Source organism: Quercus suber, unplaced genomic scaffold (genome assembly GCF_002906115.3).
Source record: "Quercus suber isolate HL8 unplaced genomic scaffold, Cork oak 2.0 scaffold_223, whole genome shotgun sequence".
Classification (NCBI taxonomy): domain Eukaryota; kingdom Viridiplantae; phylum Streptophyta; class Magnoliopsida; order Fagales; family Fagaceae; genus Quercus; species Quercus suber.
The window spans coordinates 685,394-703,851 of record NW_027069681.1 but is presented as its reverse complement, the minus strand read 5'-3'; the positions used below and the strand labels follow the sequence as shown (position 1 = coordinate 703,851).

At 36.3% G+C, this 18,458-nt stretch overlaps 2 protein-coding genes and 1 long non-coding RNA gene across 7 annotated transcripts in view; all 3 read left to right on the top strand.

The window, feature by feature from the left end:
- Positions 1-5,648, top strand: LOC112028404 (F-box protein At3g07870). 4 transcript variants are annotated; one of them, XR_002884621.2, is made up of 3 exons: positions 1-1,798; positions 4,695-4,762; positions 5,129-5,648. XR_002884621.2 is itself a non-coding variant. In XM_024061092.2 (2 exons), the coding sequence occupies exon 1, from the start codon at positions 572-574 to the stop codon at positions 1,787-1,789; it is 1,218 nt and encodes a 405-aa protein (XP_023916860.2). In that variant the 5' UTR covers positions 1-571; the 3' UTR covers positions 1,790-1,798; positions 5,129-5,648. The 4 variants fall into 4 exon arrangements, 2 of the variants coding, with proteins under 2 accessions (XP_023916860.2, XP_065636096.1); XM_024061092.2 differs by lacking the exon at positions 4,695-4,762; XM_065780024.1 differs by having other exon boundaries at positions 4,695-5,648.
- Positions 5,649-7,839: 2,191 nt separating this feature from the next.
- On the top strand, positions 7,840-11,111 carry LOC112011748 (receptor-like protein 7). Its single transcript, XM_065780022.1, has 2 exons — positions 7,840-9,065; positions 9,158-11,111. The coding sequence occupies exons 1-2, from the start codon at positions 8,099-8,101 to the stop codon at positions 11,005-11,007; spliced, it is 2,817 nt and encodes a 938-aa protein (XP_065636094.1). The 5' UTR covers positions 7,840-8,098; the 3' UTR covers positions 11,008-11,111.
- A 1,406-nt stretch (positions 11,112-12,517) lies between these two features.
- The window catches only part of LOC136070281 (uncharacterized), a 79,391-nt gene continuing 73,450 nt past the window's right edge, over positions 12,518-18,458 (top strand). For both annotated transcript variants that reach the window (XR_010631565.1, XR_010631566.1), the window contains exon 1: positions 12,518-12,566. This is a non-coding gene — a long non-coding RNA (uncharacterized LOC136070281). The remainder of the gene's footprint in view (positions 12,567-18,458) is intronic.

Genomic DNA, 18,458 nt, shown 5'->3' with positions numbered 1-18,458 from the left:
AGATATTAAAATGATTAGGAAAATAATTATATTAAAATGTTAATTGCCAACAATATAAGTAATAGACAATCCATTATAATAATAAAAAAGCTCTTATCCGAAAAAATTAAAAACCAAAACACCAAAATAGAAATAATAAAAATATTGTTTACAACCCACAAATGGATCGAGCTATTTTGTCACGAACAAATTTCATCTCCTCATCTTGTATATTTTCAACATTTGCCTGTCTGCTACTACCTTCTCCACTACTATTGCTTCTTGGTCTGTCCAAGTCATGTTCATCCCAATTGAATCCCTCGTCTTCCCTATCATGTTTTCTAATAAAATTATGCAAAACACAAGTAGCAACTATAATGTTTCTCTGGTGCTTAATGTCATAAGGTGGCATTTGCTTCAAAATTTTCCTCCAAACGTTGTTTTCCTCCAATATATAAATAGATCCAAACGTTGTCTGATCTGAATCTGATCCTATAGCACACTCTCTACAGCTACTCTCCACTCAGTCGACAACCTTCATCTCTAAACCCCAACCTTCTTCATCTCTCTTTGAAAGCTAAGCTAAGCAGCAATGTCAGACAATGAGAAGAGATGGGGATTTTTACCTGATGAGATTCTTACCCATATTTTCCATTGCCTACCTATCAAATCCATCATTGTCTGTACCTCTGTCTCAAAAACATGGAAATCCCTAATCAAAAACCCAACTTTCATTTCAACCCATCTCCGCCACTCCCACAAAAACCTCCTTCTCTTCAGGCTTCCCACACAACCATTTAAAATGTTTGGTACCATACCCACAGGTGACAGAGAAGTGTATACATTGCACGATGATGATGATGATGATTTCACTGAACAACAACAACACACAAGGTTAGATTTCCCTTTCCACGGTCCAGACCTTGAGTCCCATTGCCTAGTATTCCGTGTGGTCGGTACTTGTGACGGTCTGCTCTGCCTTTCTGATGATTTATTCACATACACTGACATATTTTATCTGTGGAACCCTTGTGTTAGAAAGATTCTCCGACTTCCTTATCCTAATGTCACCTTCGATACACATGGTGGGTTCGACGCGTCTCTTGGTTTTGGATTTGATCCCAAAACTAATGACTATAAAGTGGTCAGGGTTGTCACCTTAGTGGATACACTTGACCTTCGAAAGGATCGACCCAAGGTTGAGGTTTATTCACTCTCCACTAATAAATGGAGAATGGTTAAGGCTAGCCTGGTTCCCAGATGTGTTATTGATGGTCGTGCACCACAGGCATTTGTCAATGGGGCTCTGCATTGGCGTGTTTTCACCAGGGCTGATGATGGCTCATTTCATCATTTTGTTTTGGTGTTTGATTTGGGGGATGAGGTCTTCCGCAACATGCAGCTGCCAGAACTTCCAGCTTATACCCGTGAAAGAATGCGGCTTTGCTCTCCTATTTCCACATACGGGAACTCCATTGCCTTCTTTCACCAAGACTATAATAGTCACTGTCTCAATATATGGGTGATGAAACAGTATGGTATTGTTTCCTCGTGGACCAAAGCTTTAAGTTTAACTATGACCAGTCAAGGTGGCTTCCTTTCAAGAGACTATATACGGAGGGCAGTAGGTTTCACAAGGAGTGGCAAGATTGTGTGGGAAATGGGTGGAGGACACCTCGTGTCGCAGGATCTTGAGACCAAAGAGATTAAGGATCTTGGGATTATTGGATATAAGTATAATTTTGTTGGTGCTTACGTTGAGAGTCTCATTTTGCTCGACAAAGCTGCCAATGGTGTGGTTACATACTAACAAATATAGGTATGATGCATTTCATTTCATGATTTATATTTGTTTTTTGTTTTTTATATTTATTTTTTTATGGAATATTGTTTTTTAATTTTGTTCTTTATATACACTTGGCATTGATAATACATTAGATAGGAGTATATAATGTTTGATATTGCATTGTTCTATAAAATTTATTATTATTGATTGATTACCTTAATTAAGTTGCTTTATCTTTAAGATAAATAGCTTATTAATGTAATGGTCGCTTTTGGTTATATTGAGGTGATGTTTGGGTACGCAGCGTCTATACAAAAAATTGTTTATACTCATTTCAAATTTTCTTTAATATAATCATTTATTACTTATATTAAAAACATTGTCACTGTTGGCTGTCAAATTTGAGAAATCTTATTTATCTAGCAAAGTTCATATTTCCTGCCCCTAATAACTTACAAATTATAGAGAGATGTGCTCAAATTTTTCTTTGTTGGCAATTTTGTGGCAAGTGGTGACCTTGTTTAATTATGTGTTTTCACATTCATACTACATGTTCTTTCATGCTCTCCTTATGTTATTATTTTAAAGTTTCTCATTCTGTCAACTAGTAAATGTTTATGCTAAATAATTCTCTTGTATATCTTCTTACTAAAAACATTCTCATAAAGCCATGTTCCTTTAAAAAACAGCTCACCTGCCGATATTGCTTGCTTTGGGTGGTTAAAGAATAAGAATTGAAAATGACCTGTTTATACTCCTCTTTTGGAACTATTATGTTATCTTTCCTTCCTTAGCATATTTTGCATTATGTTTTCAGTCCCAATAAAGTACTTAGGCTTAGATGTATTGTTTTGTTGACTCCATTTCATTTTATTGTTTTTCTTTCCCTCTCTTAATATCTTGTGAATAAGTTAATATTTTCTCACCAGTGGATGCAATAAAGAAAGAACTAGGTAAATTGAAGACATCAACTTCAAACTACCGTACTTGCTAAGAAATAGAAGTATGGAACTTGATCCATAAAAGCTAAATTAAAACCCCAATTCTGATGTAAGAGTCTATTTAATGCAGAATGAATGATCTTCGGCTAGCCAGCTGCACAATGTTCAATACCAACTTTAATCATTTTTTTTTTTTGGGGGGGGGGCGCTGATGCTGAAGCCACAATCATCTTTTGTACCATCATTTCCATAAAGCCTTCTATTCCATTCTTTCCTAACATTATAAATACACATTTTTTCCCTGTACAATTCACAATCCAAATTCATACTCAAATATAGATAATCCAAATTAAGAGTCCAAGGTATCATATCTCTTGTTTTGATAGGTATATTAAGAAAACAGCTCAAAGCACTAGTTCAGAGCACTATTGCTTATGGGATAAAAACACATAGCAAGCAACAATCATCTTTTGTTCCACCATGTTCATAAAGCCTTCTATTCCCTCCTGTCTTAACATTATTAATATACATTTTCCCCTTTAAAATTCACAATCCAAATTCATAATCAAATATAGATAATCCAAATTAAGAGTCCAAGGTATCATACTTTTTTGTTTTGATAGGTATGTTAAGAAAACAGCTCAAAGCACTAGTTAAGCACTATTGCTCAGGAGATCAAAACACATAGCAAGCAACAAACAGCGATGTTACAATATAGTTGGGTTAACCCAGCCAAAATGCACAGGTGGCTTGGTAGGTAATTTGGCCCTGTCATGGATAGTTCAGGTCTGCTAAAGGAATTTGGTTCCTCCACTAGGATTTAACTTTATTCTTGCACGCATTCTTTGTGTTCTTGCTATTGGTGAGCACTACTAGTCACCAGTATCCTAGCTCCTTTGCCATGAGCACTACTACTAAGATAGGTTCCTGATGTGCCAACATTATGGAATCAGCTTTGGAATTGTTGCATCCCTCAAAGATTCTGGTCTCTGCTATATTTCTGGCTTTAAATGTGTGTCCTCCCCTTTTATTCTTCTTGTGCCTTTCTCCTGCAGCTTTGATATTTAGTTGCCACTCCTTAACAAACTCTGTGGTGGATGCATCATGTCTTTCCTTAGTTTTAGGCCGGTTGCTGTTGTTGTATGCATCATGGTACATGCAAATGAGAGTTCTGGATGTGAGCACCTCTTCAATTGGATTAGGGTGTTTTCCTCATGGATGACCAGATTTTTGTGAAGCCAGATTATCTATAGGGTGGTGAAGATCACTTGCAAGAAGGCCGCATGCACCTTGTTAACCAGTGTATTACTGAAGTCTGTCCTAACTCTGATTTTCTAAGGGGCAAATCTGATCCCAATCAGACAGCCCTTGCCAAGGGACCAGCTAGAAATATGTGAGATGTGGTTTCATTCTCCTCTTGGCAGAATACCTCTGTGTTTGAGATTCATTCTGACTGGCAGGCTGTCATGAATTTTTTCCCAAATGAAGGTAAGGGTTTTCACTGGCAGTTTACTTTCCAGATTCTGGACTATACCTCATTAGGTGTATCATTGACCCTGGCCTCATTTGGGTCATTATTCCTATTGGCTAGATGGAGCAGGTAGTAGGTTTTTTTGACCTAGTATTCACCCAAGCTGGAGTGATGCCAAACAAGCCTATTTTGGCTCCCATCAATTTTGGGGAGGGAGTAAGATAGGATTGTGTTACTTAGGGATGGGTGGTATAGCTTCCTGACTAGGTTACTAGATTTGTTTGCAAGTTCTAGTTGAGTTATTGATTGGGTCAGCCACAGTTTTGCGGACATGCTGATGAACAAAGCAATCCATGAGATTTGTGATATTTTTTGTTGTTTGCAAGAAATTGTTGTTCAATTTGTGATGTTTGCATAAATTTTTCTTGTTATGGAGGATGCTAACTTTTGCATCTAGTTTCTTTTACTTTCCCTCAGTTAGGTTGTTTCTTAACTGTATAACTTTTCCTGGTTCAAGGCAGCAATAGGCAGCGCAGCAAGCATTTTTGCCTCAATTTTGAAAGGGAAAATTATTGGAGTTAATAGGTATTAAGCATCTTATTAGCCTTTTGTTTTTCTGTAATTGAAATTTGAAAATATGCTGACCAACAAAGCAATCTTAGGTTCATAATTCTTTTTGTAGCAATGATATATGTGATATCTTATTATTATGTAATTGTTGGCGTGGTTATATGCTTAGTTCATTTACCTTGGTCCCCATCCTTGCTGCACACCTTCATGTGGTAATGGCTTGGAGTACTTCTTAATATGTACATTCCGGAAAACCATAAATAGTAGTGTAGGTTGGTTTAGGTTTTTTCTATATGTTACCTTACTAATTGGTGTTAATTTATCTACTTCTAGTGTTAAATCACAAACAAGAATGCACTTACGTGTCTTAATTTCTTGCAGGACCTTATGCAATCATGGTTGGTGATGAGCTGCAGTAACAGACTTTAACTTAGAAAAAGAAAAGATTGAACAAAGCTTTTTGATGGTGTTCTGTTTCTTAGTATGTAATTAGTTTATTATGCAAATGAATCATAGTTGTTTATGTTAAGACTCATTCTGTGGCCACACCATTTTTATATTAGTAACTATGGATGATTTGCAGTTGGTTTTATTGTGTTTGCAGAAATGATTAAGCACTTTGTTTTGACTGTCATTCTTGCATTGTGATGAAGAAGCTCACCAACATAGTGGGTGTGTTTGTGTTTTGGGAACATGGATGCGCTGCCCAATTGTGTTAAGCTTCTCCTTGCCTAGTTGTAGTTGTTTATGTTAAACTCCTTTTGTGGCTACATCATTATTATGTTAGTATTTCTAGATGATATGCAATTTGGTTTCAACATGTACCGAAATGATTAAGCACTTGATTTTGTTTGGCATGCTTGCATTGTAATGAAGATGGTTGTCAACGCTGTTCACAGTTTGTGTTTGATTTGTGGACATGGATATGCTGCCTAGTTGTGTTAAATTTCACCTTCCTCAGTCAACTAGAGAGCAACTGTACTTGTACTTATATATTGCGTCTAAAGGTATCAATCGAATACATCTAATATATCAGGAAGTTAAAAGGAGAGAAAGAGGGAGGGGGGGGGGGTGGTTGGGTTAGAGAAAATCGCATGTTGCATATTACCATCTAATCCCTAAGTTTAAATGTTTTTGACCATTTGACCAGAATGAAGTGTTTTTAAATGTTCCAATCCTAAATGTTGTTGGTGATGCAAACATTACTAGATAGGGTCATATCCTTGGAGGCCTTGTTTTAAGAGGAAAACTGCATATATAAGGCATTGGAATAAGCCACATACTTCATTGGCTTTTCAATGGTTTAATAATCTTGAGAAATACATTAGTAATTACATGTATATATTTTTACTTATCAAAAAAAGAAAAAAGACATTAGCAAGTAATGTAGGCTCCTATGATTAGCTATCCTAGCATTCTTCTCTCATTTTACATTTGGAAAAGTTTAGGTCCACATAATTTTTTACAATTTCTTGCCACAACTATGACGTGGTAAAGTGTGACTGGTAAAAAAAAAAATGGTGGGTCAATGTGTAAATAATAGATAACCACTCATAATTTGCCACGTCAAAGTTGTTGAATAATTTGTAATCTTAAAACTACTCTTTTCTTCTACCTTCTATTATCTTCTATCAATTTGGTCTCGTAATGACGCCATTGCCTCTGAGTAGCACCCATTTATTAAATGAAGTCCACCACATAAAAACAATGAGCATTATCGGTTTAAACATATGAAATCTATGTGCTTCTGGTCTTCTTGTATAAATGCAATACACTTCTTTTAAAGGTAATCACTTCATTGTTTCTTATGTTTCATCTGAGTGCAAAAGAAAATTTGTCAATCGTTTCCTCATTTTAAGAGAGATTTTTTTAGCCTAAAGCCAGAAACCCTTGGAAGTGATATAAGAATACATATGTTCTCTTTTGCTGCCTATTGACATTAGTTTTGCATGAGTAAGAAAGAAAGTTGTTCCTTTTTAATCCTTGGTGGTGAAACTCATCTTGCAATATATAAGTTATTCCATATACTATGTTAGAAATTTATCTATAAGTAAATTTATTGTCCTATCTATCCTCTAAGAAGAATAATCATATATATTTTCATACAAACACTCAAATTAGTTAATATGACAAAACAAGGTCACAAGAAGCAAACTCTGCAGAGAGCTTAATGAAAGAAAAATATTTCAAATTAAATTTTTTTTAAAAAAAAAGGTCTAGAGGGAAGGATTTCATTAAATTATGTGTTGGTTTTTTGTTAATATAAACAAACATGTGATTGAAAAACTAAAATGATAGCAAAATTGCTCAATTTTGACCTTATTATACCAGCAATTTCATCACGTTATTAGAACTTTTGTTTCCCATTTCCTTTAAATTTTTCAAATTTTGAGGTTGGCAATCCGTCAATACTGTATTAAATATCATTTTGATTAGGCAAAGAGAATGAAATATCTCAATACCAGTTAATACTTAAAATTCAAATATTTTATATGCCCAAATATTAGCGTAAGCATATTAATCCAATTTTATAACTATTTTTTTTCTAAATTTTTTTTCTGGTACTGGCAGAAGGACCTAAAATCCCATGTTAGTCGATATAGGTTAGTGCAGAATGGTATTTTATCGGTACATTTTAGAAGGGTATTGGTACAGTTCTTGGCCATTATGACTGGTAGCAATACGCTATTGACTATCGTTCTAGATGTAAAGGAATGCCTACACACATCAGCGATCCACGAAGTCGTTTGGTCAATGGCGGGACATGGGAACCAAACCATATTTATAAGTAGTGGGGATTTGTCGTTTGGACCATTTCAACCATGATTTGAGGAAGTTATCAAAATGTGAGCACTTGAAGTAGACACTGCACACTGAGAAGACGTTAAAACGCTTATATCAAGAGTCACGACCATCATATACGTTTTGAATGTTCTACTTCTATATCACGAGTCATGACCATCATATACGTCATGCAACTTTTTTTCTACGCAGGAAAAAGGGAATTACTTGTTATTAAAAGAAATAAATTCCAGTACTTTGTGTCAGCTTGATTGACGGTTCTTGGGCGCTCCTATCCAAGTGGTGGGTGTGATCACATGCGTGTTGGATACTCTAATCTAACATAATCCAACAACTCAGGGTGAAGTCAACTGTGTTAAAAATCTTTTATTCTATTTTATTTTATTTTAATTTTTATGTAACTGCGTTCAAAGACTTCGATTGACTTGGAAGTGTATAAAATCTTCATTTAATATTCATCTCATCCCATGCCCCACCTCGCTCATAACATCAGATATATTTACAGTGATTTGCTTTTGCCTTCTTTTCTCTTTTTGGTATCAAATTCAAATGGGGTGTTTAGGTTGGAAGTGTCAATTATTCTGCCTTCTAGTTCTACTCTCCTTGCTCTTTCATTTTCCATCTTCTTCTTCGTTGTCTTCAGTCTCACCCTGCTCTGCTTTACTCCATTTTAATCACTCTCTTTCTCTTCATAGAGATGCTTCTCTGATTTGTGATATTTCATATCCAAAGACAGCCTCTTGGAAGGAGGATAGGGACTACTGTACTTGGGATGGCGTCGTCTGTGACCAAACCACACGCCATGTTATTGGCCTTGACCTTAGTTGCAGCTGGCTTTATGGCCCTATTCATTCCAACAGTACCCTCTTCTTTCTTCCCCATCTCACGAGGTTGAGTCTCGATGGCAATGACTTCAGTCGCTCCCTAATTTCGTCCCAGTTTGGCAGGTTTAAGACTTTGACTCATCTTAACCTTTCTTATTCCTTTTTATCTGGCAAAATCCCATATGAAATCTCTCATTTGTCTTCGCTGGTTTCACTCGATCTTTCTTACAACTCTGGGCTTTTAATTGAAACACCAGTATGGAAAAGACTCATTCATAACCTTACTCAGTTAAGGGAACTGCTTCTGGATTGGTCAGATATGTCCTCCATTAGACCTAATTCTTTGATGAATCTATCCTCCTCTTTCACAACTCTTAGTCTCCATGGCTGTAACTTGCAAGGAAAACTACAAAATAACATCCTTTGCCTTCCTAGTATACAAACCCTTGATCTTGGGGTAAATTGGAATCTTGAAGTTTCTCTTTCAAAGTGTAATTGGAGCCTTAGTTCCTTGAAGTTTTTAGATTTATCTGAGGCAAACTTTTTAGGAGAATTACCTGATTCAATTGGCAATATGAATTCCGTGAAGAATTTGAATCTCGCTGATTGCAATTTGACTGGGTCAATTCCAACATCACTTGGAAACCTTACAAAGCTTACTTCTTTGGATATGTCATTTAATAGTTTCAGCAGTGAGATTCAATTGCCACTTTTAAATTTTAGTCGTTTTTGGCTTAGGCATGAACTAACAATTTTTTTTAATTATTGGAAAATATTTCAACAGGTTTGTTGCCGATGTCACTATTGAACTTGCCCAATCTCTTAACTTTATACCTTGGCTATAACCAACTTGTTGGTCCCCTTCCTAATCATGTAAGTGGTTTTAATCTAATTGATCTCTCTTTAGATTCAAATTTCCTAAATGGGACGCTGCCATCTTGGTTATTCAATTTGCCCTCTTTGGTGACGTTAAGTCTTTATGGTAATCAATTCATTGGTGAGATTGGTGAATTCAAGTCCAATTCATTGGAGCATCTTGATTTGGGTTATAATAAGCTACATGGTTCTATACCAAGGTCAATATCTAGATTTGTTAACCTTACTTATCTATCTCTCTCATCAAATAACTTGAGTATTATGTTGGAGTTAGAAATGTTTTCAAAGCTCAAAAAACTCAAGTTACTTGATTTTTCAAATAATAACTTAGTTAGCATCAACAATAATGTCACCTGTGCCCTGCCCAATCTTCAACTGTTGAACTTGTCTTCTTGCAACATTAGTGAATTCCCAATTTTCTTAAGAATAGCTACAACACTACAAATCTTAGACCTTTCCAAGAACAGAATTTATGGTCAAGTTCCAAGATGGTTGGGGGAAGTGGGGAGGGATTCATTACATTTTCTTGATCTTCGTGACAACTTGCTTCAAGGACCATTTCCCAATCTAAGTTTTCTTAGTCTACGATATATCTTTGTCTCCAATAACAAATTAACTGGAGAAATCCCTTCTTTAATTTGCAACACAAGTTCCCTTGATGTTCTAGACTTGTCTCATAACAACTTAAGTGGCGTGCTTCCTAAGTGTTTGGTACACTCTAATGTCCTTTCAGTGTTGGATTTGCGAATGAATAGCCTTCATGGTACCATCCCTACAACATTTTCCAAGGGAAATAAATTTAGAAATATTAACCTTAATGGCAATCAATTGGAAGGGCCATTGCCAAGATCTTTAGCAAATTGTAGCAACTTGGAAGTTCTAGATCTTGGAAATAATAAGATAAAGGGAACCTTCCCTTATTGGTTAGGAAGTCTTCTAAAATTGCAGGTTCTTGTCATAAGATCAAACAAATTTCATGGTCATATAGGCAATTCTAAGACCAAATTTCCTTTCCCAAATTTGCGAATCCTTGACATCTCTAACAATGAGTTTAATGGTCCTTTGCCAATAAAATATTTCAAATTTTTGAAAGCCATGACAAATGTAGATGAAGGAAAAGTTGCAATAAAATATATGGGAGATGGGTATTATCAAGATTCTTTGAATGTGATGATGAAAGGGTTATATATTGAGTTGGTGAGAATCCAAACTGTCTTCACGGTCGTTGATTTTTCAAAAAATAGTTTCAGTGGAGAGATGCCAAAGATAATTGGGAGGCTAAAATCACTTAAGGGGCTCAACTTTTCTCACAATAACCTTACAGGTTATATTCCATCATCATTTGGAAATTTGAGCAATCTTGAATGGTTAGACCTCTCTTTCAACAAGCTTATCGGGGAGATTCCTACACAATTGGCAGATCTACCGTGGCTTGAAGTTTTAAATCTGTCGCATAACCAACTTACAGGACACATACCTTCAGGAAAGCAATTTAATACTTTTGATAATGATTCGTACACTGAAAACCAGGGCTTATGTGGATTTCCATTGTCAAAAATGTGCAACAACCCTGAGGCAAAGAAACCACCACCATTGACCTTACAACAAGAAGACAATATAGAGCCTCAAAATGGGTTTAGTTGGCAAGCTATATCGATGGGTTATGGATGTGGAGTGATATATGGAATGTTGATGGGATATCTTATGTTTAAAATTGGAAAACCAAAGTGGATTGTGAGGATGGTCAATTTAGAGTAACATATCATGCTTAGAAGGATTTGTGGGTGGTGTGGCAATCGAAGGTTTTGAGGTTAGAGGATTTTATCTTTCTTTCTACCCTCCTACTCTTACTTCTTTCCATTGGAGAATGGTGTGGCAATTGAAGGTTCCTCCAAGGGTAGTTTTTTTCTCATGGTTTGCTTCCTTAGGTAAAATTATTACAACAGATAACCTTCGCAAAAGGCGTATTATTGTTTTTGATTGGTGTTATATGTGTAAGAGGCATGGGGAATCGGTGGATCATCTTCTTCTTCATTGCCCTATAGCATCTGAGTTATGGTCTTTGGTGTTTTTGTTTGTTTGGAATTCACTATGTTATGCCATATAAGGTAATTGAGATGTTTGAATTTTGGCAAGGTAAGTTTGGGTGTCACCGCAATATAGGCTTTTGAAGACTAGTGTCGCATTGTTTGATATGATGTATTTGGAGTGAAAGGAATGCTAGATGTTTTGAAGGATGTGAACGGTCCTTGCTAGAGATTAAGTCTTTTTTTTGTCATACTCTCCTTGTTTGGAGTGTGGCTTTATCGCATTTTACTTTTTCTTCCATTCTTGTTTTACTTGATCATTGTAATTTTGATTCTTGAGTTTTGCCCCCACAGTACATCCCCAATTTACTCGGGTTGGCTACTTGTTAAATAAAATTTTTCATTATCTATCAAAAAAACAAATATTTGTGGGTGGTTTTGCTAGAGTTTTTCAAGTGGGTTTTAAAGGCATGTTGTACTATGTTGTAATTTGTGGGAACCACTTCAATTTCATAAAATGGTTGGGAGTCTATGTAGAATGCATCTGTTGTGGATCTTCCCATTTCTAGATCATGGGGTTTTCAACCAAGGAGGAGATTATGGGTGTGCCAGAATCTGACTTCAATGGCAAAATAGAAATTGACTCCGAATTTGACACAAATGTTGAAGCCCAGTTGAAAGCAGAGCTCTCCTTCAGCCATGTCCATGTGGTAGGATTAGGCTAAAGAAGAAGCCTCTCTAAACACTCACTTCTTCATAATCCTTATTCACTTTCTTCATTTTTTAAACAATGGAGACAGCACACAATTGTTATTTAGGAGAATATTGACTTCTTTCATGGTCCCCAAAGACACAGGACACCATTCTTTTCCAAGGTATGCCTCCCTCTTTAGTTACATCTTTGGGTGCCTTTGACACTTTCTTATCTCTTTTTCTCTAAATTCAAAGGCTCATTCAATGAAAAATCAAGATGCTGGACTTTGTAATTATTATTTATAAAATAAGTGTTTGATTTATTTATTTTAATGCAGGTGGTTGGCATTGTTGCTGTTGAAGTAATTAGTAAGCCCAAGATCTCTTCTACTTTGCAATTTGGTTTTCTGTTATTATAATATTTGTCTTTTATTGATCTGATTCGTTTGCCCAGTAAGGTTCAAGGTTGTTGCCTCCAATCTTTTGAAACATATCAACCTATCAAAAAAAAAAAAAAAAAGAAGAGAAATTTTTTTGAAACATATCAATAACTTCTGTGCTCTTGAATAGATCAAGACCTCGATGGCTAACACAAAGGTCCTATTTCTCTCTTTCTTGATTTTTAAATTGGTTAACCATATCCTTATATATTCATATTTTGCTTTTGTTTTTTGTGCCCATTTTTTGATTCTATGTTGAATGTGAATATTTTCACTTTTTGATCGAAAGAAAGAAAAAAAGAAAAGAAAAGAGAATTCAACTTGGTTGAAGATTTAGGATGATATTGAGATTGTATCGTAATATATTACCAAGTTAAAATACCAATTCTCCCAAAATTTTAAGTTGTTAGAAAATGGTTAGTTTAATCTTTTAACCCTATTCTAACAAGTATCATTTCTCAAAAAGGCTATGGTAGTTAACTCATGGTGTCTAATAAAATCCCAGGTATATACCCGGTACCAAGTGTAAAGTTTGAGGAGACATTAAGGCTTGGTTTGAGGTTGCAAAGAGAATTTTTTGTTGGTGAATAGTCAAGTTGTAATTGGGGGGAGGGCATTTCCCTGATTTTGATGATAGGCGTAATTAAGAGTTTTAGACTTTTAGTTTGATTCTTTTCAAGGTTAGTTGCAAGTTCTATTTAGTTTCCTGCTTGCTCTGTTTTTGTTGTTAGGTGTTGTAGCATATGGCTACTGGAGTTTGCTGTTTGTATGGTTTCATTCATTATAAAAAAAAAGTTACAATTATCTATGATTTTCCTTAAGGACCTTGATCATATTTGCTCACTTAGCTTTTACATTTCTAAACAATCTAGAACGAAAATGTGCATTCAAACTTGAATTCCCTTGCAGCCAAACCTTCATGTTCTAACTAAATTTTTTTTATTTTTTTATTTTTCCATTTACTGCGTTCTTTTTTGTGGTTTGATTATTGAGAAGTTCTAGATTTGGATAGAAAGCGAAAGAAAATGCAACATTTAATGTTTTGCAACAGTTGAGGTTCATATACTTTAGGAGTTAAAAGTCAAAGGTGATTGAGATTTCAATGGTAGTTGTGCAATCCCTTTTCCTTTTATTTTTCTTTTCAATTTCTATATTTGCATTTTTATTTAATGTATCTTACTATTAAAATATGAAATTTAATTATAAACAAACTTAGGTGTTTCAAGTTCACCAAAATGCTATTAGATCTAACCAGGCATGTTGAATCATGTAATTCTCAGTGTGGTCAAATCTTGAAAGGCCAATTAGTCTAAAGGTTTAGCTTTGTTTTTTCTCTTTAAAATTTAGGTTTAGCTTTAGTGATCAATATTCTGGTGATTATTCTTACCTCTAGGTTGGCCAGGTTTGGGATTTAATGATGCATTTGATTTGGGTTCATCTTCAATGACCCTTCCCTTTGTCAACAATGATTCTGACTCAATATGTATCCATCATCATAGAAAATTAGAACATATTAATCAGACTTCGAAGAAATGTGCCTCTATCTTGCCAAGCTAGGCTTTAGTTGCATCTCTCCCTTCTACTTAAAGAAAAATAAATAATGCATTGAGCCATGTTGTGAGTAGAACATAACTCTGTAGTTCTATTGTAAATAAGCTTAGGAGTAAATAAGAAGTATATCTCCTGAAATGAAGTGGTAGAAAGTGATTTGACTTTCCACTCGAGACAGGGCATTTAAATGGGGCTATCATGGTGTGTCTTCTGCAGGAGTTTCTTGAAAGTGATCTGACTAAGTCATGATGTTTAATAAAATCCCTCACATATAACTTGCGTTAAGTGATTTTGTGGGGGTATGGATTGGTTGATGGGTAAAATTTTTGAAAGCACCATATGCAAACTTGCTTGGTCTATGGCGGTTTATTATATTTGACTTCAAAGAAATGCTCTTGTATGTAATGGCAATGTAAAGTCTGAGAAGGCTATTCTGCTTTTAATTAGAAGAGAGATTAAGGCCTAGGTTGAATTTGTAATGAGAATGAAAAAATTGTTAGTGAATAATTATATGTAGTAATTCTTTGGAAGAGAGGGAGGGGGCTTGCATTCACTATCTTGTTTGATGGCCATAATTGAGGTGTTTTAGTTTGATTATTTGTTATCATACATTAGGTATGTAATGCGGATCCACATTTGCGTTTCTTTAATATGGATCCACATTTGCGTTTCTTTCCTTTTTTTTTTTTTTTTTTCCCAATCGCATGTTTTGACTTTTCAACAGTGAACAGTGCACCCGTGCACTATTCATGGGTCTCACAAACTTCACTTTTCAACCACTTTTTCATTAAAAAGGGCCCCGTGGCACTATTTAAACATTTAAAAATTATTTTGCTATAGTGCTTTTAGTTTTCAGTTTCAGCAAAATAAGTTCTATCCAAACGGACCTTAGGTATGAATATATACTGTTTGATATGGAACTGTTCTATTAACTTTTTTTATTTCTAATTGATTGACTTACTTAAGTGGCTTTATCTTTAAAAAAAATTAATTCATCTAGGTTGTGGTTACTGTCGATTATGTTAAGGCACTAGTTGACTACATAGCATTGTATACTTAAAATATTTTGTCCTAATTTCAAATTTTCTTCAATATAATCATTTATTACTTATATGATGAAAGAGGTGGTCAGTATTGGTTATCTACTTTGAGCAAGCTTATTTATCAAGGCAAGTTCATGTTTCCTACCACTTATGATTTACAACGTATAGATAGATGTGCTCAAATTTTTCTTTGTTGGCAATTTTATGGTAACCTCTTTTAGCTTCATGTTTTCACACTCATACTAAATGTTCTTCATGCTCTCCTTGTATTATTTATTTAAAAATTTTCTCATTTTGTTTACTATCAACTATTATATGTTTGTGCTAAAGATTTTACTTGTACCTCTTAAATCTTCTATTGCCGTATATTCCTATCTTCTTATTGAAATACATTCCCATCGGGCCATGTTCATTGAGAAAGCAGGTCTCTAGCAAGTATTGCTTGCTTTGGGTGATTAGGAATTGAAGATGAACTGTTTATACTCTTCTTCGGAAACTGCTTTGTTATCTTTCCTTCCTTAGCATGATTTACGTAATTTTTTTTTTTTTTAGTCCCAATAAAATAGTTATGCTTAGATGTATTTGCGGGGTCAAAGAATTTGGCAACCCCGACCCATTTTATACTGAACCTAAGGCCCATGCTGAGGAGGAAGGAATGTCTGAGGAAGAATGAAGAAAGCCCAAATTGCCGAGGAACATCACCGAAGATAATCCTGTCCTCGGTGAACCAAGGTCATAGAAGGGAAGAGTGGCACGCCATCAAAGGCAGCCTCCCAGAGCATTCCAGAAAGAATGACGAGTATAATAGGCCAGCCATGGGAGAATGGTAGAGGAAAAATTCAGGGAGAAACTGTCACCTCCACATTAAATGCCTATAACTAACATCATGGCCGCATTAACGAGGAAATGACCCTTGAACAATGCGACCTTGGTTACCACAACTCACAGAACGCCAGAGAGGGTGTTTGATGGGACAGACACGCAAGTATAGGCTTGGATGATCAACAAGTGGAAGGTCAAGATCGTCTAAAGAGGATTATATAATAGAAGAAACCCACCATAGAGAAGAGGCGGGGGAAAAAGGGAGAGAGAAAGCACTATAGCAATCTCAAGAACTCCTGTAACTGTTGTCATCCAATATATACAAGAACAGAACTCCTCGGATTGTGTTGAGGACAAACTTTCTTTGAAAACCTATTCTAACTGTTATCTATGCACTAAAACCTAGCTCTTTGATCCATTCTCTACAAATTTATAGTACTGGGCTCACTGGGCCAAGATCCCTTTCATTTTGGGCTCGGTTTGAAAATCGTGACCCTACAATTAGCACCATTTGTAGGAAGAGTTTGTGTGATAATGAGTGCAACGGTTAGTTAAGATAGGATCAGACCCTTATCAACAAGAGTCCCTAGAGAAAGCCATTATGGTTGCCAGTTTATTATGTGAGTAAGACACTACATGAGGCACACACAGTTGTTGTCCTAGCTCAGCTTCTGCTCAGGTCTATACTTCGAAGTGCAGATTATACGGGGAGGATTGCTAAATGGGGCACAGTTCTAGGGGCTTCTGACATCAAGTACATGCCCTGTACCTCTGTCAAGGGTCAGGTCTTCGCAAATCTGGTGGCCGAGTTTGCTGGACCTCCATTGGAGGAAGTGGCAGCAACACAGAGCGATTCAAGGAGGCTCCACGGTGGGGCTAGTTCTAGAAAATATATATTGATATCTTCTAATCTACTGAAGTGGTTAAACGCAGCCTTAGCTATGACAAGTCCTCGGACCTCCTGCTTTGGGGGAATTAACACACACTGACAATTATCTAAGTGTTGGACAGAACCAAGGTCTTGCATGGCTCCTCGGACCACAAACCTATAGGGAAACTAATAACTTCAGGCAATTATTTAAGTGTTAGACAGAACCAAGGTTTTGCATGGCTCCTCGGACCACAAACCTATGGGGAAACTAATAACTTTCGGCAACTACCTAAGGGTTAAACAGAATCAGGGTGTTGTACGGATCCTTGGACCACAGCTCTTGAGGAGATTAACTACTTCAAGCATCTATCTGAGTGATGAGTAAAATCTAAAAGGAGCCCAGCTCCTCGGATCGCCTACCCTTTCCTCACTCAACAAAGATGTAAACTAAGGTCTTGCATGGCTCCTCGGACCACAAACCTATGAGGAAATTTGCATTATAGGCTTAACATTTTTTGTTACCGATTCAATAAAAGAAGAACCTTAGCTATGTCGGGTTCCTCAGAACTCTTGCTAAGAAGAACCTTGGGTATGTTGGGTCCCCTGAACCTACTGCTAAATGTTAAGCAAAGTCTTAGCCATGCCTAAGTCCTTGGACCACATGCTTTGGAAAAATTAACGCTATGACATCTCTTTACAAGTGCTTAAGCAGAACCTAAGGCATGCCTGGATCCTCGGACCAGATGCTTGGGGAAAACCAACGCTCTGACGTCATTATAAATGTCGAACAGAGCCTTAATGCACGATGGTCCCCTTGGATCACTTACTTTAAATCCAACATTCTTTGATAGTCGTACAGTTTGCAGTATAGAGCACATGGTTATGTTTTTTATTATTCCTACATAGTTAACTTATTTAAAATTAGCAGCCGGGTGCTACTGTTGGTTTTGTTAAAATCAAGGTGACAACTTTTCGTTACCGTCAATAGCATCAGTTCTAAGCCCCATTGGAGGGAAAAATAACAATACACCCGTCAATGAAATAATTACTGCAGAGAAAGGAATGATTCATAAAGTAATAGGTGCAGCCCTTTTTATTAAATAAAAGAAAGGTACATCATATATCAAGTGGCTTAGGCAGGCTTCTTTTGAAGCTAACTATAAAAAGAGAAAGCCCATAGGAATGGTAGATTCACAATCTTGTTCTAGTAGCAATCGAGCCAGTATGGGTGGTACCAGCGATGAGAAAGAAGAAGAGGCGGAAACGCTTGATGGATCCTTTTTTCTCCTAATTGCAAGATGTCCTGCTATCAAGGTGAGACCTAAGCTTTGTCGCACCAAAAGTCTGATGCGATCTACACCTGCTTTGGTTCTTGGCTGAAGGAGGAGAGTTTTCTTTCTTGCTCAGTTGAAAGGTAGGAACATCTTTGGCCTCCGATTCCTTTGCCTCAATTGCGTCATCTAGGATTTGGGCGGCATCCTTGGTTTCTGAAGGGGGCTTGGTTTCCTTGCCCTTGCCTTTATCCAAGGCCACCTCATTCCCTAGGCCTTGATCACGATCTTGGCAAGGTTCTTGGGAATGCCTGAAGGGTTAAGAGCTTGAGATTCCTGCAGAACTCAAGGATCTATAAATGTGAAAGAACGATTCCCCCAGGGTGCCTTATATAGAAGGCGAAATTTAGCGGAAATTAATTCGCATGGAACTCAAAGAAAGAGTTACAAGCGAAATAACTCTCGCCCAATTTTCGAAGAAATCCTCATCC